The sequence below is a fragment of the Polypterus senegalus genome, chromosome 8 (genome assembly GCF_016835505.1).
Source record: "Polypterus senegalus isolate Bchr_013 chromosome 8, ASM1683550v1, whole genome shotgun sequence".
Classification (NCBI taxonomy): Eukaryota; Metazoa; Chordata; class Cladistia; order Polypteriformes; family Polypteridae; genus Polypterus; species Polypterus senegalus.
In genome coordinates this window covers 70,632,772-70,655,495 of record NC_053161.1, presented here as the reverse complement: position 1 = coordinate 70,655,495, position 22,724 = coordinate 70,632,772, and the positions used below count along the sequence as shown (strand labels likewise).

Genomic DNA, 22,724 nt, shown 5'->3' with positions numbered 1-22,724 from the left:
CTGCCAATCATTCAATATGTTAAGCTTTCACAAAGCCTTTGGTGCAGTCGCAGACCAAAGAATAATTCTGAAACTAGAACCGGCAGACATCAGAGGTAACCTAAAAACTGAATCTCAGGCAGGCGACAAAGAGTACAGATAAGAATAGATTGTTCCATGTGGAGTGAGGTCATCAGTGGAGATCCTTGGGGCTCTGTTCTTAGACCATTACTTTTTCTGATTTATATTAATGACATTGATTCTGATATTGTTAGTACAGTTGTGAATTTTGCAGATGACACTAAAATTAGAGGGATGGCAGACACTGAGGAGGCAGCAGAAAAAAAATCAAAAAGACCTGGACAAGCTCTAGAACTGGACGAACACGTGGAAAATGCAGTTTAATGTAGAAAAGTGTAAAGTGCTACATGCAGGGAACAGGAACGTCAGTTATAAATACAAGATGGGAAACACTGCCATACAGGAAGCAAGGTATGAAAAGGATTTAGAGGTTTTGTGACGGTGCGGGTCAATTCCATGCTCCCTCTTCCATTTTTGGGAGCCTCTTGAACCCGACACCATTGATAATCATGACCAGGATGAACTGAGCAGATGAGGACAAACACACAAAGCAAGGGGATGGTGAAAATGTGCTCAGGTGCTTTTATTAAAAACAATTCCAAACAAGGCGCCCAAAAAGTGCAGTGCTCCAAAATGTCAATAAATAAATAATCCATAAAATAAAGTGCATTGTGGAGGTTAAAATTCAATAAATAGAAAATCCATTAAAAACGAGGTTAAAAAAATCACAGTGCTGGAATCTGTCCTTAAAACCACAAGTGCCTTCCTTTTAAGTTGACACTTCTCCAGCTTATCCTGTTCAGATCTTGCAGCCCAGAGAGACGTCGACTAACAGGTGTAGACATCCATCTCATCTGGTCCCCCGTCTCCAATCCCATGATGTCCACAAGCAACCATCAAGCCCTGGTCTACTCAAACCGCTGTCAATCCTGGCTCCACCCACCGTGTGCGCTCTGTACTTCCACTGCTGCCATTGGCTCCACCCAACGAAAGCACCACCAGAGCGTAATGGTCACTCCTGATCCCAAGACACTCAACAGGAGTGACCCACAGCACCCTCCTGGGCCTCACTCCCATCCACCTGCTTCCATTCACTGTACCAGCTTGTTTCTTTTCTCTCTCCTGCTTGCTTCTTCTCCTGACCTTTAACCTCCACTTCCTTTGTCTCTTTCCTTTTGTCTGTTCTCCTTTCTTGTTATCTTGCACTCCTCTTTTTATATACTAGGGAGCGGTTGCAGGTGCCATCACCTGATTAAATTAAATCAAAGACGTGCTTGTTAGCTGAACTGGCTAATGTGTGTGTGAATGTTTAGACTGATTGTAATTTGTGATGAAGTGCCACCCCATTAAGGATGAGATGCTATTTTGCCTTGCATGCTACTAGGATAGGCTCTAGTCCTCCAATACCCTGGACTACATACAGTAAGCGAGTTCAATAATTGAACTGATAGATGGATGATAGACTAGGGGGACTTCCTCACTTATCCTAAGGACAAGCATGTCAAGAAAATTGGTAAAGGCGTATGTGTGTGTGAGTGTGTCTTGCAATACACTGGTGTCCTAGTTTGGGTGCATTAGTGCCTTGTACAAAATTCTGTCAGGGTAGTTTCTAACTTCTCAATGCCCACTAATTGAAAAAGCTAGATTAGAAATGGATGGGCTGATTATGTGATACAATTGCACACAATGTGAAACGCTGGCTCGATGTCACCACTGTGTGCAATGTGCATTAAGAGAGCTTTTGGTGTGGCAAAGGTAATGGAGTAAGTAGTGTAGACCTGTAATAAGGATTGCTAGAGATGGGCTGAGTCAGCATGCATTTGCTAAAGGGTCAATTATATAAATGTGTATGGCATGCTGACAAAATAAAAAGACGGCTCTGGTGCAGAAATACTGTATATTTCTAAAGTGTAACCTTTGCCTATTATTTTCTATTGTAGATTATACTATTTCATTTCATAGCAGCTCTTATAAGAAAGGTTTTTTTTTATGACTTTGACGTAGAATGGTTGTTCAGTCAGTTCACCAATACCAAGAAGCCCTTGCAGAAAATATAATTCTAGAAATGTGTATGACTCTGATGTTATGGACAAGGGAGCTAATATTTTTCATCTCATAAAATACTTTAAAATGTTTCATTGATGTTTAAAAAAACACTTTAAAACTCCAGCAAACACGACTTTCACGAGTAGAGTATAATGATTCTAACAACAAAAACGCAAGCTTCGACTTTTTGCATAACCACATCCCTCACCTCTAACAAGATGCACATTCATGACAGCTTTATTAAGGCACTCAGTTTCCCCATAGCACAATGTTTTAGAGGAGTGACCATCAAATGTTTAAGGAACTTTTTATGAACCTTCGTTTGGTGTGGTGCTTTAGGGTGGCATTTCCTGTTAACAGACTTCAGCAGAATGCATTTGTGCTAACGATTGCAAAATAATTGTATTCCTCTGACTGATTTACAATATTTTTAAAAAGTTGTCACGCTCCATTCTGATTAAACTAATTCATGTTTTAAAAAAAAATAAAACTGCAGGGCAATTAATATAAGAATAAAAAATATTTAATGGAATCCCACACCCAATCATTGCCTGTGCAGAGCTTGCACATTCTAGCTATGTCTGTTGAGGTTTCCTTCCAAATCAGCCTGTGTGTGTGTGAGTTGGCCCTGTAATAGACGGCTGACCAGTACTGAACTGAGTCCTGCATTGTAGCCAATCCTTTGGAACAGACTCTGGCTCATATGAGCCAAATTAGAATGTCTTTTTACATAAAATTTTAAGTCTAACTCATTAAAGTACAACATTGAATTCAATTTATCATGACTTAGCACTCTTCAGTATTAATTTGGATTATTAGTTGATGGCCCAGTGCTTAGTAACACAGCTTCCACAGCGCCTGAGTCCATAACTCCACCACAACTCAATATGCATGTTATTTGCATGTTGCTCCTGTGTCTGCAAAGGTTCTGGGGCTTTATCAAGTGAATATGACTGAGAGGGGTCAAGTATGATAAGATGTATTGACTTACTGTGGCTGGCTGTAATAATTAGTTGCTCTGACTGCTAGTTAGTTTTGCTAGTAAAGCTTTCTTTCCTCCTGCTAAACAAAGTATGAAGATTTTATCTAAACAAATAAATTGCATCAGAATGTTTACAACAGGACTAGATTTAGGCATAAGCTAAGCCAGCTATAGCTTAGAGGCCTCACAGTTTAAAGTGGCCTCTCAATATTTCAGATTTGTAAAAAATTGTTACAGTTTAACTTTTAAAGTTCTAATAAAGCAACCCTTCTTCCATTAATGGACGGGTCTAGTATGTATCTTGGCAGAATTCATGCCAAGTTCAGTTGTTACCCAGCCCGATTCTGCATTTACATTTATTTGCATAGCAGACATCCAAAGCGAACTATAATGGAGGTCAACATAATCAAGTGAACAATAGTCTGGGGGGCTGTTTGAGAACAAGGATCCACAATCAATCACAACTGAACAGCTCAGAACAAAATACAAGCTAGTTACAATTTCTAGGTTACAAAACCTAACAGACAATATCAGTTAGGCAGAAATGCACCAAACAAGAGTGTCCGATGGTATGTGCCAATCATCACTTGCCAAATAGGCCTCTCCAGCATCCCATAGCATAGGGCCTAACTATGTCTAAAACCAGGCCCCGGCTTTTAACAGTATTATTGGCAAGTTAGATGCCATTTGCTCCTAAATTATGCTTATTTTATTCCTTCTACTTTTATCCACCAATTATCACTGAAACTACTTTCAGAGTTGCACAGGCCAAAGACAATCCTGGTAGCACAGGGCACCAAATAGGGTATACCTGCAAAGCAGACCAATTTTGAGTCACCTGTGGATCTACTCTGCACATTTTTGAGTAGTAGGAGAAAACTTAAGTACTTGGAGAAAAGCCATAAAGGGCATGCAAACTCCAGGTGGGAGCTGAACCCTGTCATCTGTTGATGGTTTAATTCTGGTCAATGACTCCCAGAGTATTTAGCCTTCTTGTGCTTCAGTTGTAAATTTATAGAGTATGAACTGGATCTAAATGGAGGACACTGGAACAGTTACTACAATACCGTGCAATATAAATCTACATATATAAAAGCCCAATACCACTGACTCACTTATCACGAAATCTCCCGAACCATGAGGACTTGGGACTTGAAATTTGGAATGTAGGTTACCTAAGGCCCATAGGTGCTCACTAAGAAACATTTTTAAAAGTTCCAGGGTCCAAGCCTGAAATTTCTTATAGTTCTTATAGTTTTTTAGACCCATAATTTATTTGAACATTCCGGTTGATTTTATGACTTTTCTCATTGCGTTAAGAATCATAGTTCACCTCCAGGAGCAATATATTTGTGCTAATCCGAGACAGAGGCTGCGGGCCAAATGTAAGGGGAAGAGTGACGTCAGGAACAGAGAGCTGGGCTGATACGCAGGTGAAGCTGCAGGGGATGGCTAGTAGATGATAAAATATCATTTCATGTGGACAAGCATGTTTAGTTTTGTAAAGTTTCAAACTATGTATATTTTATACTATGGTTTTAAGGTAGAGGTAGGTATTGATCATAAATATTGAAAACTTCTGACTTGGTTAAAGATAATAGTGCAGTCACAGTGACATACTATAAAGGTGTAATGCCATTAATATAAAGGCCTCCTGTTGAGTTTCTTGACACACTTTGCTGAATAATTTGTTATCTGAAAGGCTTTAGATTAGAGTGTCACAGAGAGAATGTGCAGCATTGTTCACAATGGCACTCAGTTTTGCTTTAATTCTCTCTTTCGTCACTTCCTCCAGTAGGTGTCCTATAATTGAGCTTGTTCTTTTAATTAGTGTGTTGATTCTGCGGGCTTCTCTTGAAGTGTTGCTACCAGCCCAGCACACCACAGCACAAAAAATTGCACTGGCTGTCACAGAGTTGTAGAACATGTGAAGGATGTCACTACCCACATTTAAGGAACACAGTCTCCTAAGAAAAAAAAGAGTCTGCTCTGCTGTTTCTTATATAGCTCCTCTGTGTAATGTGACCAGTCCAACCAGTGTTTAATTTCTGCTGTGAAAATCAGGAAGCAGAAGTTCTTGGCCATATGGCCTAACTTCCTGGATTATATCAGTGTATAGCTGAGAAACCACACTATTACCCTCTGCCTTTAGTAACTGGGTCTGATATGAAAACTACGTCGTATTCCTCATAATATGACACTGCTGACTATGTAATAATGCCATAAGCAGTGTTAGTAATTTAATTGAAAATGGTAGTCTACAGTGTCACAGTGGGTAGAGCTGCTGCCTTGCAGTTAGGAGACCTGGGTTCACTTCCCGGGTCCTTCCTGCGTGGAGTTTGCATGTTCTCCCCGTGTCTGCGTGGGTTTCCTCCCACAGTCCAAAGACATGCAGGTTAGGTGCATTGGTGATTCTACATTGTCCCTAGTGTGTGCTTGGTGTGTGTGTGTGTGTGAGTGCACGCCCTGCGGTGGGCCGGCGCCCTGCTCAGGGTTTGTTTCCTGCCTTGCGCCCTGTGTTGGCTGGGATTGGCTCCAACACACCCCCGTGACCCTGTAGTTAGGATATAGCGGGTTGGATAATGGATGGATGGTAGTCTGCTGATGGCACCATAGTGTGAATATACTAGATGGTTCCTGAAATACACCATTATATGTCTATAAAATGTACTATTCACCCTATCCTGTGTCAAAGTATAGGGATTTGGTTATACTTTTTCAGATAAACAGTGTCAAAAAAGTGTAATTAAATGTACTGTAATTTAATGATTTCAAACAATAAATCGTGGAAAATCCATTTTGAATTTGGGAAAAATTCATTTTGTAGGTACTGTAAACACATACATACATAAATCAATAAATAAGTAAATAAAACAAAATAAAATAGACTGCCAGATTGTTTTAAAAGTCTTTTGACACAGCTTGGTCCAAGGTGGAACATTAAGGAAAATGGTTTTGAATACACTAGCTTTCTTTTCTGTGCAGAATGATCACATCGATTAAATAAACAGCATTTCCCAACACATTGCAGCTAGGACCACATGAGCTTAAATAGCACAATCTTGAGGAAATTATCTCTTCAATTATTTCCCAAAACTTTAGATCTCTTAAATCTTTTTTTTGCCACTGGGCAATGAATTTCATCACAAAAACTGCTATATAAAATAAAGTTAGAAGTAACTCTGAATGCAATGTCTGTACCCTGCATGTTCATCGAGAATTCATAGACTGACTGAGGACATATTAGTAACAATTATTGCAGCCACATATCAAATTCTGCAAACTGATGAGCAAACAAAGAACTACAAAGTTGCAAGTTTACCAATCTCCAGTTTGCTTAATGGATTTAAAGATATAACAAAGTTCTAGACAAAGTCTTATTTTAATTACTACTTCAATGTAAAGTCAGGGACAGTCTCCAGACTAAGAATTGAACCCAGGACCCTAAATTTGTGATGTAGTTGGGCAACTGCATTATTTAATAGTAAATCTTACCTTTTATTAACCTTACAAATGGGACATGAGGTTGGTATGTGCAGTTAATAACATCTGATATAATATTTTATAGATATCATTGATAATGAACTACAGACCATAAATATTCCGTGGCACGTAGTCAACCTCCAGACCTAGCACACTTCACTTCTAACAACTCACTCTTTCCAACCAAGGCAGTAATATAAAGTTAGTAGCAGTTCAGGAAATTCTACCACTAATTCTAAAACAAGCCTACCTCTTGTACCTTATGCACAGTTCCCAGTTGCTGAAAAAAAACTAATTTAAAGTCCCATAATGTGATCAACTCACTGAAAGCAAAATTATTCACAACAAATACAGTGAATGTGCAAATTAAACAGCACCTTACTGGCAAAAAGGACATTTACTTCTCCTGCCTCAAATTATTTGAATTAAATGACATGCTTACCAATATCAATGTGCTTTGCCTGAAATTGCTGGAAATAACCAAATTTCATCTTAAAAATCTGCAAGATTTTCTCTTTTCCTTGTTCAACAGTGTCACAGTCAAGCACATTGACATCTAGTGTGATATCATCAGTTCCTGGACTTGCTGGGAAAGTCACATTTAATTTCTACAATATACAGTAAAAGGTAAAAAAAGTATTATTTACAAATAGAAAAACATCATTTGTATAAAATAAATATTATTACAAGACTAATAATAATAATAATAATACATAATTTAGATACTGTATGTTTACCAAAGTATAAGAAGTCTCATTACAGTAAGTAAATTTTATAAATGCATTCCTGATATGCAAAAATGTTGAAATAATAAAATGAAGTTAAAACACGCAACTTCTTTCTCAATCTTAAAGATCAGTTATTTATAGTATACAGTACAGTGCATATATGATTATGAAACACCAAATGATGTGCTCATCAGAAGCAAGAATGGCAACACATTAATCTCTACCATCTTTCATCAGCCACAACCTACATTAAAAATCCGCAGTCTCATTATAGATTGCAGCCTGAACTTTGAATATGAAATGTTAAGACAAATAACTGTATTCACTCTAATCTAAAAATGGACAAAAGAAAAAAGGTTTCACTTTGTCTAAAATGCTCTTAAGAACAATTTGTCTGCAGCTCTCCTTTGACGGTTTTCAAGAAAGAGACCCTAACAGACTTTAGAAACCATGACATACTAAATTTCCTAGTGACTAAAGCACTCACCATGCAAAGTTTCGAAATAAAACAACCTATGGAGCTTTCTTGCAAACCCTGTCTCAACCTCAGTGACAGCAGGGATTTGATCTTCTATATTTTCATAAAATTCAGTACACTGTGGTGAATGCGCATTCAACTGGAGCTCACTCCTCTGTTCATGAGGCCCATAATGTCCACTGTACTTGAGTACAAAAACATAGGGCACCTGCCCTTTGTTGTACAAATTATCTCCACACTCTTTCATTTGGAATAATCCTGTTCTACTTTAGGTGTCCTGTCCAGGACTGTTTTCTGCCTTGTGCCCCATAATAGGAAATGGCTCAGGCCCACCATGACTCTGAAATGGACTAAGTGAGCTTGAGAATGATTGGCTTAAACTGTCATCACTTACTCCATAAGTACTTTATTTAGCCCTATTGTAATTATTTTTTTAAATTGTAACAATTTACTTTTTAGTTAGATGATAGGTTACAATGTCTGGCATAAAATGTATTCATTAGGTTGAAGACAAATTGCATTAATCTTTAAATCAGATATCAAGAAAGAAAGAAAGAAACTAAAATCCAAAAATGTATTCATACAAGGTTATTGAAGTCTTGCGCCTGCCATAGCAGCCAGTCTTCGTTCAAAGTATAAAGTGCTTTTTCAGTAATCGCATCAACAGGACCCTTACTTATCCTTTGACTTAAAGCTGAAACCAGTAAAAACAATGGTTCTCCGACTGATTCCTGAATGAGAAAAATGGCAGAAAAACATTTAGTTAAAGAATTTTTTCATGATATTTCATCTGGTTTTGGTAAGTGCAATAGTTCTTGTTTTTTCTTCCTAGTTACAGGATATTAGATTTGAATCTCAACCTAATCATTATGTGTCTGTGTGAAGTGTGCACATTCTCCCCAAGTCTGAAGACTCCAGCTCCCGCTCACATCCCAGTTTCTACCCACATGAGTGTACCCTGCAATAGACTAAAGCCCTAGTCAGTGTTGGCTACTAGCACCCAACACCTCAAATTGGATTTAATGGGTTTAAAAATAAATGAATGGGTAGATGGAAAGATTTATAATGTGTATACCTGTATCTATGTATTGCAAAGTTAAAATTATCTTTCACCTACACTTAGCATTGGGTGTATTTCAAGAGGTTTATATTATTTTGCAGCATGCAGGACAGAAGTTCAGAAGATTTTAAAGTGGTACAGTACTTGTGGAGTTTAGACTAAATATAAGGTATCATTGTCACTTGAGTCAAACTTACACGAAGGAATCCATACAAGCAAATTGACATCCAGTTGGTTAGTAGTTTTTCAACAACAGACTCGGTACGTCTCAGCATCAGCTTTGGCTGTGTATTAGTGGATTGATCCATGAGGTCCTGCAACAAATCTTTCATAACATCTGTGAGATAGTCAAGGTTACTATGAAGAGCAATGGTCAAGCAGGAGGCAAAGGTGCATCTGTCAAGAAAATGCGTCAGTCAGATGTTTGAAATATTTAAAAGGTAGGTAAGATACTCATCTAAACTGTGTTTAAAAAAGCTAATTAAAGTTCAATTTCATTAGGTTAAAAATGAACAGATGGATATTTTTAGCATTTATAATTTAAAAATGTTGGCTACAAAAACTAGTGAGCAGAGGTTCTTATCCATAATGCAGTATTATTAGGGCCATCAGTGCATAGTCAAGAAACCACTCTATTATCACCTATCTTTAGTAGTTGGCTCACCATTTAGTATTATGCCATATTAAAAACATAAATTGCAATATTCAGAATGATTGGGATCCTACTACAGACTATGAGGTCACATTCTTAGACATGCCTAACTAGTACAGGGTAGGTCCTTCTTTTGCCTTCATAAAAGGCTGAAATAACCTATGGAATCAACTAGATGCTAAAATATTCCATATGGAATGTGATCCATGCTGAAGCATTGCATCACACATTTCTATCATATTTTCTAACTACACATTAATGCTGCAAACAATCCACCTCATCCTGAAAGTGTCTAGTGGATTGGACAGTTTGTTTAAGTAATGTCACTTTTAAGTTTATGGAGCCAGCTTAAGAGAATGTGCATTACACTGCGGCAAGTATCCATTTGGACAAAGGTACAGTATGGCTATAGGGATGAACATTTTTAGGAACAATACCTAAAATTCAGATGATGCTTGGCTGGCATTATGAGACCTGAAATATGCCAAAATGACATTTACTACACTATTAGACTATATCCACCAGTCTGCACTGTTAACACAAGGCAGGATGTTGTGGTGTAGCAGGTCCGTGGCCATAAAAGACTGGCAGCTTTTAAATAATCCATTTTCCGTGTCAGTCTCCATGGGTGTGATCGTGAAGCTGCAGGGAGTTGGTGGAGCAATTGGGGCAAGCTGCACCTGCACGTGAGGGTGCGATCACTCTCAATTGCTTAATCGACTTCCTACGGTGCATGATTGAGGCACTGCACCCACGGAGAAAAGGGAAGAAACTGAAAGGAAAGAGGATTAGAGAGCGAGAGTAGCACTGGGGGCAAAAGGAAGCAGACAAGCCAGCCGGCCGTAGAAGAAAGGTCAGCGTGGTCAGGGTTCCCGGATGGAGCGAAAGATCGGTGCTCAAGGGACGGATCGTGCTCACTGAATGGGAGAGTGGGTACGATCGTAGAGGAATCCACCCTAGGAATCTGAGGTTACATTACCAACGGTGTCGGGTAAAAGAGCTCCCAAAAAGTGGGAGAATGAAGCAGAACCCGCATCGTCACAGATGGATCAATTATTTTATGCTGTTTTTCCAAATTCTTACTCTATGTAAATGTCAAAGCAGACCTGAGATTCATTAGATCAGATGACAGTTTTTTTTTAGTCTTAGGTTATCCAGTTTTGGTGATCACATACTCACTGTAGCCTCAACCTCCTGTCACTAGCTAAGAGAAGTGGAACTCAACACGGTCTTCTACTGCACTTGCCCACCCACTTCATGGTCAAAAATATACGGCAGATGTCCCTGTACAGACCACTGATGTAAAGAGCTGTGATGTATTTAAGGCCTTTCTGCTAGTCTGAACGGTCATTTTCCTCCAGCGCCCTCATTAACAAGATGTTGTAGTTCAAGGAACTCCATCTTGTGGCGTAGTTTTGCTTATCACATAATTATCTGTAAACTCAGAAAAGGGCAGTGGTTTCCGAAATGGTGGAATCAACATGTCACATAGTTGAAGTTGCTAAAATGGTGCATTCTTCTCTATTTCCTACTTGGTCAAACAACAATAAACTTCTCAGCTACGTCTGCATGTACTGTATGTGGAGTTGCAGATACATCATTGGCTGAATGGAGAAGTGGGTTATTTGTGTTAAAAAGCTGATGTGTACATTATATAGAAGTCCCAGACTTCATACTCTCTAGCTAAAAGTGCTTTCATGCTTTACTCTGTTTTTATTTGTACATTCTGTAGAAGGATCCAAATTCACCAAATAATATCAACAGAAAATGCCCATTTTAACACAGCAGAGTGGCAGACTGCAGTTTTTCTTGGTGTAGATTGATAATCTAACAAGCCTTTAACCTAAAACTGAGAAGTCATTTTTATTCCTCTTTATCTTTAATGACTTTAGATGTCTAAATGTTCACTTCTAGTCCCTTTCAAGCTGTCCTTTTCACTTAGCAACTGTGCAAAATAAGGAACTAACACTTAAACATAAATTGTTTGGTTCCTCACTCAGCTTTCAAATTGTTATACAAATTGTTGAACATGTTATTAGTCATCTGTACTTCATTTTTATATTAAGTGACACTTCTCGTAACATTAGGTGGATTTTGCATTTCCTAGCATATTGAACTACAGTATTTTAGCAGTGGTCTTACTCCATTAGCAGGAACACATCAATTTAGCTTAAGTCTCAGATAAAATAATCATTAACCCCATATGCATAAACAGTGCAACAGTAGTATTATGCAAATGTGAACTTCAAAATCTGCAACTTACCGATCTTTGATGGTAAATGTCTTTTGTGCTTCTAATGTGTGCACAAGGCTGATAAGAAACAACTTGTTACTCAGAAGGTCAAATAATGCCTTGGAAAATCCATCTGTATTGAGTTCTTGAGTATCCTGAAAAGGCTGCAATCAAAGGATTGTCATAAAGATTATAGATTTTAACTGATAAAATATAGTGATTAAGCTAGATGAAACTGTAAAACATATTACTATATACAATGCATACAGTATGTTTGTGGAGTGGACAGTGTGGCAGAAAGCAGTACTGTTGATTCACATTTCCTTAGTCCTGTGTTTATACCTGTAGGTGCTCTGGTTTTTCTTCTACATTCTAAAGATGGAAATGTTAGGTTAACTGGTGTTTGTAAACTGGTCACATGTAGGCGTGTGTGGGAGTAGGCCATACAACGGACTGGCGCCTCATCTGGGATTGGCTCCTGTCTATTGGTGCTCAATGCTGCCAGGTGAAGCTCCATTGTTTCACTACCCCAAATTAGATTAAGCTGGTTAATTAATGTTATGTTAAATTGTCCCTGATATAAACAAGTTTGTGTATGTTAGTACCCTATGATGAGCTAGCATTCAGTGCAGAGCTTGTGCTTGTTTGTTTAACCTGTATATAACTAAATAGGTATTGGCTAAACAACATCGAGTTAGTACTTTATTTTAAACTAGACATTAAACCCGTTACAATAACGGGCGCTAGAACAGTAGTGCATAAACATTAGTAGGAACAGTCTGTATCAAATGGCATGGGACGTTGACCTCATTCTGTTTCTTGTCTTAATTTTTTTTTGTCAAAAATATTTTTGCAAGAAGCCTAAAGTAAAATAATAAAAATAAAATAGAAACGTATATGACAATACAGTAAGTATAATTAATATTGCCTTAGTGTAAAACTTTGTAACAATCTGTAAGACACAATATCTGAAGAAGATATTTAGGTAAAATTTTCTATTTTTTTACCTCATGAAATTTTTCTATACAATTTCATTATAGACAACATTTCTTGTAAATATTCTGTCTGAGTTTGGAAACAGTTTGCTTTGTTCAGGACCATCTACAACCTTGACAACAACATCTGGAAAACTTCTAACTCTTGATAATGCAACATAAAACTGACCATGGCTGAATACTGGTTCTGGCAAGTAAATGCCAACTTTTTCTAAGGTTTGTTCTTCTGAGTCTTACTCTTTTAGCATTTTTCTGACGCTCATTTTCTTTTTCTTCGATCGATCTATTTGCTCGAATTTTTCTTTGTCTTTCACCCTTTCTTTAAATATCTGGGAGTGCAGCTGGATGACAAATTGGACTGGACTGCCAATACTGATGCTCTATGTAAGAAAGGTCAAAGCAGACTATACTTTCTGAGAAGGTTGGCATCCTTCAACATCGGCAGTAAGATGCTGCAGATGTTCTACCAGACGGTTGTGGCGAGTGCCCTCTTCTACGCGGTGGTGTGCTGGGGTGGCAGCATAAAGATGAAAGACGCCTCACGCCTGGACAAACTTGTTAAGAAGGCAGGCTCTATTGTAGGATTAAAGTTGGACAGTTTAACATCTGTGGCAGAGCAACGGGCATTAAGCAAACTCCTGTCAATCATGAAGAATCCACTGCATCCACTTAACAGTGTCATCTCCAGGCAGAGGAGTAGCTTCAGCGACAGACTGCTGTCAGTGTCCTGCTCCACTGACAGACTGAGGAGATCGTTCCTCCCCCACACTATGCGACTCTTCAATTCCACCCGGGGGAGTAAATGCGAACATTAATTTTATTTTAATTTTTTTTCATTTTTATTACTATTTAATTTAATATTGTTTCTTTGTATCAGTATACTGCTGCTGGATTATGTGAATTTCCCCTTGGGATTAATAAAGTATCTATCTATCTATCTATCTATCTATCTATCTTTTGTTGATGTTTACTTGTTGAGCTGACCGTTCTTCCAGGAGATGTTGCTTATATAGGATTTGATTGTCTGTGTCTTTTGTCCTACTTGATGTGTCCTTTTTTTTGGGTGGCATGTTGTTAGCAGATACGTCCGTAATATTTTCTCTTACAGTAATACTGGCTTGTATGTGGCTGTAATATGCGTCACTGTATTGTGTGTCTTTAATTTTCTCTCGCAGTAATACTGGTTTGTATTTCCGTAAAATGCCTGTAATTTTCTCTGACAGTAATACTGGCTTTGATGTCCGTAATATGACTTTAATTTTCTGTCACAACAGTGGACAATCAGCAGAGTGTCCCCAGCAACTGATGTAATGTGTGGCGTTCAGCTGATAATCGTGCCTGTGGCGTCTCACCAGCAAGTACTGTTTAGTTCCCCAGCAAGTATTTTAATCTGTGCTGGCGTGCAGCTGATTATTGTATGTGTGGTGTCTCCCCAGCAATGGATTTTATATGCGCGGCCGCGACTACCCAATCAGCACTCTCCCCAGCAATGGTGTCCTTTATTTCATATCATGCGCGGCCGTGGCAAGGCCATTCACTGTGTGTTCAGCTTCCAGTGTGTGCGCTTTATTTGCTTATCTTGCGCGGCAGCGGCTAGGCCATTCACTGTGTGCCCGGCTTCCAGTGTGTGTGCGTCCACGGAGCCATGCACATGGGCGGGGCGTGGTTCGATGTGTGGCGCAGCCCGCGCATGCGCACTTCACCAGAAGACACACACGCACAAACACCTGGACGCAAACAGGGGTTTTATTAAAGAGGATCATTTAAGTTACTCAATATAATCTTGAAAGTGTATCAAACTACAACCGCAAAAACAAATCTCCATGAATGTAAGTTATGCTCTTATGCTAAATGACAAACAGTCTTTAAATGAAGAAAAAACTTAAGTTCAGTAGTACAGTAGCTGGTAATACTGCATTATATTAATTAAACTTTACATTTAATGTGTTTCTCTGCAGGACAGCATGGTATTAAAATTACGACAACCACTGCTCACCATTCTTGGACCTCAGCCACACTGTTTGTATGGAGTTTGCCTATCCTCTCCATACACAAGTGACTTTTCTGTAGGTTGTTCGGATTTCTTCCTCTTTATAATCAGGACTGATTCCTGCTTTGGCTTAATGTTCAGTACCATATTGACAAATGTGGGCTAAGCAAATGGATAGGTTTTCTGCATTTACTACACTCTATCAACCAGAAGTATACTATATGTTCTCAAGAAAACAGAATGATATAGAATAAAATGGCAGGACCTAAAGGCAGCATTGTGTAAGAGGAGGGGCTGGGTTAACTATAACAGCTGTTGAAAGACAAAAGTGGCAAGTTTTCTATTCTGAATCATTAGTTTTGTATTTCATATAGTCAGTATTTCTGTGTATCTCAACATCAGAGTGTACACACTGTCCAGCCAGGATTCTTCCCCAGCTTTTCTCTCTCTTCTGTTCCCCTAGTTGTAGCAGAGAGGTGGATACTAGATACTGCTCAGGTGATCCATGCCAAGGGAGTAATAAAATAAAAGTACTCATTTAAAAAACTGCAACCTTTGGCAATGACCTCACAAAAAATTCTAAAATAATGCAATACAAAAAAAGCACATTTGCAAAAACAAGCTCTGATACACTGAGAGATAACCAAAAAAGATGACTGATTAAACAGAAAGGGGAAGTTAGCAGAGAATCAGCAAAAAAGAAGGCGACTAAAAACTTTTTTGTTTTTGACTTCAAATAAACCAAAGCTGCCCTTTCTGTAGTCTACACTAACACAGGAAAAAGACTGGGCAGACAACCCTCTGTGATGAGTTCAACTTAAATTTAAGCAGCAGACATTTACTGTACCATGTCACTTATAACATCAAAACAAAGAAAAACACACACACACACAAGAATGTGCTGTAAATTTTTATATGACATGGTCATGCACATCACGTTAGACCCATCCCGGCTAGAAGTTCACTATACCTTCTACATGGGGAGAGTGCAGAATGGGAAGCAAACCAATAAGGCTGCTCATTTTTTATTTTTTGTGCCGTTATTTAGCACTTGCATCAGTAACCTTATTACTAAGAAGAAAAAAAACACACACACAACTAAGTTCTTCATTGTATTGAGTATAAAGGGTAAAACAAGATTAGTAAATTGACACCCCATCTAATTCTTGACAAGAAACCAAAACAGTGGATTTGGACATCTTCACATAAAACAGTATATTGGAAAGAAAGTTAAAGTTAGCAGTTACTAGTACCTGAACAAAATCAACACAGAAAAAAGTTATAAAAGCATTTTAAGCAATCATCCATCCATTCCCTTAACCCACTTAATCCAGGCTGTAGGGACATAGACAGCCGCAGTCCATCACAGGATTGGCCACCCATCCACATTTACTTCTACCATTCCAGTTTGGAGGTAACAGCCTAACACTTGCCTTTGGAATGTGGGATGAAAACCAGAATACCTTCAAGAAACAGCATCTATATTTAATCATTAAAGAAACTACAATTGTTTTGTGAGAGTTTAAAATGTAACTTGTGCACTGATATTACATGCAATAACTATGATAAATACATTAATGCATTTTCTCGAAATGCAGAATAACAAGGTAACAATTTGAAGTTGCAGAATTTTATTTCTAATTTTCACCTCTATAATTTACTGTTCCATTTTAGCCTTCATACAGTTCCTGCTTTTACATACAATAGGTGCTTTATTCACTTAATGGAAATTTTATAATAAAGGAAGATTTACATTAACTATGTTACATTTCATCAAAAATTTTAAAAGATATAAAGTGTAAACTTACTGTGCATATATCATTAACAAAACATCTTGAATTAGACCCAACCTGAAAAATAAATAATAATGAATATGAAAAAAATATACATAACTTCCTTAAACTTGCTCAATCAAATTTAGAGATATGGGGAGCTATGGAAACAACCCTGGACAAGGCACCAGTCCATCACAGGGTGCCACAGGTTATGTATACATAGACATACACATAATGGCATAGCGCAATGTGCAAGAAGACAAGCAGGCAGGGTCAGAAGCTAATGCAATGAAATGTGATCATGACCATTGCAAGGAACTATAATTTTGTTCTATTACACCATGGCCTTGCATGATCCAATATTACCAAAATAATGGGAACAGAGAAGATAATGTATCAGCTGCCTTTAAGGACTTCTCTTTATTTAAAACATACCTGAAAATTTAAAGTTTGATTTTGGTTGAATTTTGGCTAGTCTTCCTCTGCCCGGACCATTTGCTGGGCTGAGTCTAACACTTGCTTATTATTAGTTGATACATTTAAATCATAAATTTATATACTTAATTTCTGATCACTAATTATGCTGTACAAAAATAAACTTGAAAGCTATGATTCAAAACAAATTAGAGCTTTATGGAGGTGCTTAAAAATTTCATATTTTTATCACTGATTATACAATACAAGGTAAATTATTTTTTACATTAGAAAACACTACATACAAGCTTTATAGTAATATATTAAAGTATATCTTGACACGTTATGAACATAATCTGGGCTTTAACAGCTTTAAAACTTTTTTTTTTTTTTTATAAATGAGAAATTACATGTTGTACAGCATAGAAACTACCAACACCTTACTGCCCAGCATTTTTTTGATCTTCATGTAAATAGTTGATCATATTTGGATTTTACAAAAAATATAACACCTAAAAAATCATGTCATGGATGAGGCTCATATTCTTCTATAAGAATATGCTTAACAAAGATTTACAAAATAATGAGGGCAGAGAAGCATGTTTAACAAATTCCATGGTATTCCATAGCTGAACATAACATTGTTTGCTTAATGATGCCAATTATTAATTGACAAAGCAGCAAACATTGCTACCTTAAATAAATGCAGAATCCTTTTGAACCTCAGCAACGTGTTTGTGAAGAATCCATCTGAATGACTACAAGTTGTGTTATATTAAAGAAACAGTAGCTAACTTCGGTCAGATGTCTGTGCTCCTTCTTTAAACCTTAAAACAGATATGATTATCCTAGATTACTGTCATAGGTTGTAAAATTAATACCACTTACCAATAATTTCAAAGCATGCATTAACATGGAAAAAAATTCTTAAATGTAGTCTAGAAAAATAATCAGTTCAAAGATAGAAATCTAAAGAATGTCATTTAAAGAGTAAAGTTGGATTACCTCAGGGAAAAAAATTCTGTTGGCAAAATGCTTATAGTCCAAGAAGGGAAGGACTACAGAACCTTCAATTAAATCAGATTTTTCAGTCTGTAGTTCAGCAAAACCTATAAAAAATGCAACAAAAGGTTAGTTTGTCTTCTAATTAGGTAAATCAATCAACATTTTATTGGTTAGATTTCAAATAATAAAGAAAAACATTTTTTTTTCAAAAAAAAAATGCTACTAAAACTTTAGAATGCATATAGGCCTTCACACACATGCCTAGAGAGCATCTTTGTTTCACTTCTGAGGTAAGACCAAGGACAATGGAGAGAAGGGTGACGTGGATGTTGACTCCTTTTCTCATTTTTCCTGTGGACTGGAAGACGATGGACAGTGACATCATTTACTCCTCTGCCTCAGAAGTCCCGCCCCTTCCACATTGTATAAGAGGACCGAAGACTGGAAGTCCGAATTCCATACTGAACCCATGTCTGAAGAGGTCAGATTTCTGCCTTCAGAGCTAATTTTCTATTATTGAGGATATAGGAATCTGGGCTGTGATGGTCCCAACTTGATCTTTTCATTTGTTTATCTTTAAGGGAATTTTTGGTTGTGATCATTATGGTCATCATGTAGGTCCTCAACTCTTTACCTTGTTCAAATTGGCTCCACACAAAGCTTTGTAATATTGGTTAAAAAGAAATTAACTCATAATTGAGTACTATGTATTTGAAAATATTTCAGAGACATTACGATATGTAAAAATGAGAACTCAGTCTACTCGTTCTTGTGACATCTTCATTGCATTGTATTAAAATATAAAAGAAAAAGCAAAATAGAATTGAATGTTAAATCTTAACAGTTTCCTATGTTAGATACCTTCTCTTATCTCATTTCGAATGTCATTTTCTAAAAGTTCAAGTTGTTGACTTAATTTTCTTGAAAGTTCCTTTTCTTTTCGACGAGTAATGCAGCAGGCACCTCAAGAGAAACAGAAAGAACATAACAGGAATATGTCTGTGATATACTTAACATTCAGCGCTAGAAATATGCATTACTTTATGCAACTTTAGTTCTCTTATGTTCTGTGGATACATTGTACTGTATAGTAGTACCACTGGAATTCTTATTGGGTATAATAAGGAATATTGTGTTCTTCAGATATTGGACATTATTTTTGCTTTCCTACAACCCCATAGAAGCAGTCTAAGTCGAGTTCATGATTTATAATTTTGTTACTTTTTCTCCAAACGATCCCTGGAATAATTTGTGTAACTTCATGGCTGGTTTTATTGCTGCTATGTATGCTGTTTCTATACTAATCATAATTCGTAAGCAATAAATTCAATTATGCACTTTACAGCATCTTTTACAAAACAGTGATCTGTTGTTCTTGATTATATATTACTTAATACACAGTTATTAAATTTAGCATACCGAACCTCCAAACCATTTGCCTTCATGTAAATATCCAGGTCCATCAGACTTTAATATATTTACTGATTCGCCAAATACAGTGCCACTTGAAAACTAAACTATTTTGTTTGCTAAAAATTTTTGTGCAGCATTTTGTGCAGCATCTGTGACAGGACATGCAGGTGCTTGTGTATTACAAAACAAAAGTCAAATCCAATGACAGCCACATTCTCTCTCCTCTGTATGATCTTAATGTAAACTTGCTTTGAGTAAAACAACAAGGGTCCTCCTGTGTGAGTTCCTGCAGCACCACATGCATTAGACTTTTTTTGCTTGTGTGATTACATGAGGAGGAGGAGGAGGATGATTCCAACAGTCATAATGAAAATAGTTCACTAATTAATTATTAGCAATTACTAGCTTTTACTAACAATTATTAACCATGGAATGTTTTTTATGTCCCAGTTGATTATTTATTCTTAGATGTCATTAATATTTGTGCCATATTCCTTGTTATAACTGTTAAACTGTCCAATATACAGTATCTTTATTTCCTGATGCAAAAGGTTTACTAGTTGCACAAATCTAATATATTTTATATATCAAGAGTGAAAGAAAACACTTGTTATGCTGCATTATGTTTTGTGTTACATTCCTGTTAAGTACTATATGTTTTAGGCACTGTATATATATTGTGCTTATGCTGTTATTTTAGAGTAAATAACAGAAAGGTCACGTGTGAACAAGAATGCTGTTGTACCTGTTGAACACAGCAAAACAGTGTAAACATTGACTACATGGAATATTTTTAATGGTCAAATATATGGAAATGGTAAATGATTTTATAAACTTACCTATAATCAAAAATATGAAGATGAAAGGGATTATAAGTAAAAGCCACAACCAATTAAAAGGCTGTTCAAGAACAGTAGAGAAATTTCCAATTCTGATCTATGAAATACAAATAAAACCATACACTTATTAATTCCATTATGAGTGCAACTTTTGGAGATTATTTCAGTTCTCTTTAAATATGTGCAACAATTAACATGAGAACTATTAGTTCATAGAAAAAATAGAGCATTTTTAAATAGCCAATGGACATGACCGTAATTATGAAATAAATATTAATACAGCTGTACATGGCTGCAGTGCCTGACTTGTGATGACAGCCTACTGCCTCTTGTTTTCATATTACCTTCCTTCAGGAGTTGTACAATTATTTCATGCTAAAAAATCTGCTGATTTAGTTAGTGAAAAATGTCTGTTGTGCTTACATGCAAGCAGGTGACTGATGTACATGCACAGAACATTTGTTGCCAGTTGCCTACAAGGACATTACTCACTTCACATATACCCACATAAACAATGAAAAGGTGAATATTTTTATGGAAAGATACCCTTTACAAACTGCTCAAAAAATTAAAGGAACACTTTGAAAACACGTCAGATCTCAATGGGAAAAAAATCCTGTTGGATATCTATACTTATATGGACTATGTAATGTGTTAGGAATGAAAGAATGCCATATCATTTGATGGAAATGAAAATGATCAACCTACAGAGGGCTGGATTCAATGACACCCTGAAAATCAAAGTGAAAAAATGATGTGGCAGGCTAGTCCATTTTGCTGAAATTTCATTGCAGCAACTCAGAATCATACCCAGTAGTTTGTATGGCCTCCATGTGCTTGTACGTATGCATGCCTGACAACGTCAGGGCATGCTCCTAATGAGACAACGGATGGTGTCCTGGGGGATCTCCTCCCAGATCTGGACCAAGACATAATTGAGCTCCTGGACAGTTTGAGGTGCAACCTGGCAGCGTCAGATAGACCGAAACATAATGTCTCAGAGGTGTTCTATTGGATTTAGGTCAGGCGAGCATGTTGGCCAGTCAATGGTATTAATTTCTTCCTCCTCCAGGAACTGCCTGCATACTCTCGCCACATGAGGCCGGGCAATGTCGTGCACCAGGAGGAACACAGGACCTACTGCACCAGCATAGGGTCTGACAATGGGTCCAAGGATTTCATCCTGATACCTAATGGCAGTCAAGGTGCCGTTGTCTAGCCTGTAGAGGTCTGTGCATCCCTCCATGGATATGACACCCCAGACCATCACTGACCCACCACCAAACTGGTCATGCTGAACGATATTACAGGTATCGCTACCAGTAGTGACAGTGACCATAGGCAAATCCAAAACAAGTGAAAAACAGAAAAGATGAGCAGGGAAAAATGTCAGTGGCTTTGTCCTGTTAAACCATTCCTGTTTTGGAGGTCATCTCATTGTTGCCCCTCTAGTGCATCTGTTGTTAATTTCATTAACACCAAAGCAGCTGTAAACTGATTAACAACCCCCTCTGCTACTTAACTGACCAGATCAATATCGCAAAAGGTTTCACTGACATGATGCTATACTCTGATTAAAAAGAGTTACTTTAATTTTTTTGAGCAGAATACTTTGTAGTGCAAGAAAGCAGATTTCATGATTACCAGCCAACATGGATGTACATAACATTATACCTGCACTTTAAGACCAGACAGGCCAAAAGAAGCATCCGTTTTGCAGATAATTGTATCATTAACTATATCCTCCAAAACAGGACATGGATATATTTTATTATTGACAATGGCATCGACAATTACTTCATCTTTTGTAATGCCCAGCTGATCACTCCTTTTCTGAAAAGAGAGACAAAATAAGTTTAAGTCTCAGTGTTACTCACATATGAAAAAAAAGAAAAAGAAAAATACCTTAATTGTTATCTGCCATTGATTCCCAACAGCAGTTGTTGTGAAGCCCTGGAATTCTGCATCTGGGTATGACATAATGTTCATTTCACACATAAGCTCCTCTCCTACTACAACCAGTTTAACAGAATGCAATCTGGAGGGCTGACTGGTAAGTTTGGGTGTTTTAAAACGAACAATGCTGCCCTTTAAAAAGAAATGACAAATAATACTTTATTAGCATTACAGATTAACCACTTTATGGTTTTCACATCTGCCATATGCAGTACATAAAGCATTCTTAGCCATTCTGAAAAGGAAATGTTCATAAAGAGACATGAATAACGATAAAATTATATTAGAAGAAGGCATGATGCAATGATGTGACTTACAGTTAAAGGAGCCAGGGCTTACATTCTAGGGTGTTTAATGTCAGGGTGGAGTTTGTACATAATTCAACTTGTCAGTTCTCGATTTATAACAAATACATACTACTCTACAGAGTATTTCTGGGCTTGTAAAACTGGTTAGAGCTCTGTTTGTTGTGTAAAACAAAAATTGTATTTATTAAACAGGACTCCAAAGTAGCTCTAATTATCAAATAAAACTAATTATATTAAAAACAAATTATGTAATATACATGTTGCTTATGTTGTGGAGCGCTATATACTGTATTTTGGTCATCCTTGT

The 22,724-nt window shown here is 37.2% G+C and overlaps 1 protein-coding gene across 1 annotated transcript in view; it reads right to left on the bottom strand.

Moving 5' to 3' along the window:
• Positions 1-22,724, bottom strand: part of plxnc1 (plexin C1) — a 146,925-nt gene that overhangs the window by 29,860 nt on the left and 94,341 nt on the right. Inside the window, exons 24-33 of the mRNA XM_039762158.1 lie at positions 22,059-22,241; positions 21,828-21,986; positions 20,154-20,250; positions 18,763-18,864; positions 17,902-18,005; positions 16,516-16,557; positions 11,753-11,886; positions 9,035-9,233; positions 8,362-8,508; positions 7,014-7,179 (exon numbers count right to left, since the gene is read on the bottom strand). Coding sequence (XP_039618092.1) covers positions 7,014-7,179; positions 8,362-8,508; positions 9,035-9,233; positions 11,753-11,886; positions 16,516-16,557; positions 17,902-18,005; positions 18,763-18,864; positions 20,154-20,250; positions 21,828-21,986; positions 22,059-22,241 — 1,333 coding nt within the window. The remainder of the gene's footprint in view (positions 1-7,013; positions 7,180-8,361; positions 8,509-9,034; positions 9,234-11,752; positions 11,887-16,515; positions 16,558-17,901; positions 18,006-18,762; positions 18,865-20,153; positions 20,251-21,827; positions 21,987-22,058; positions 22,242-22,724) is intronic.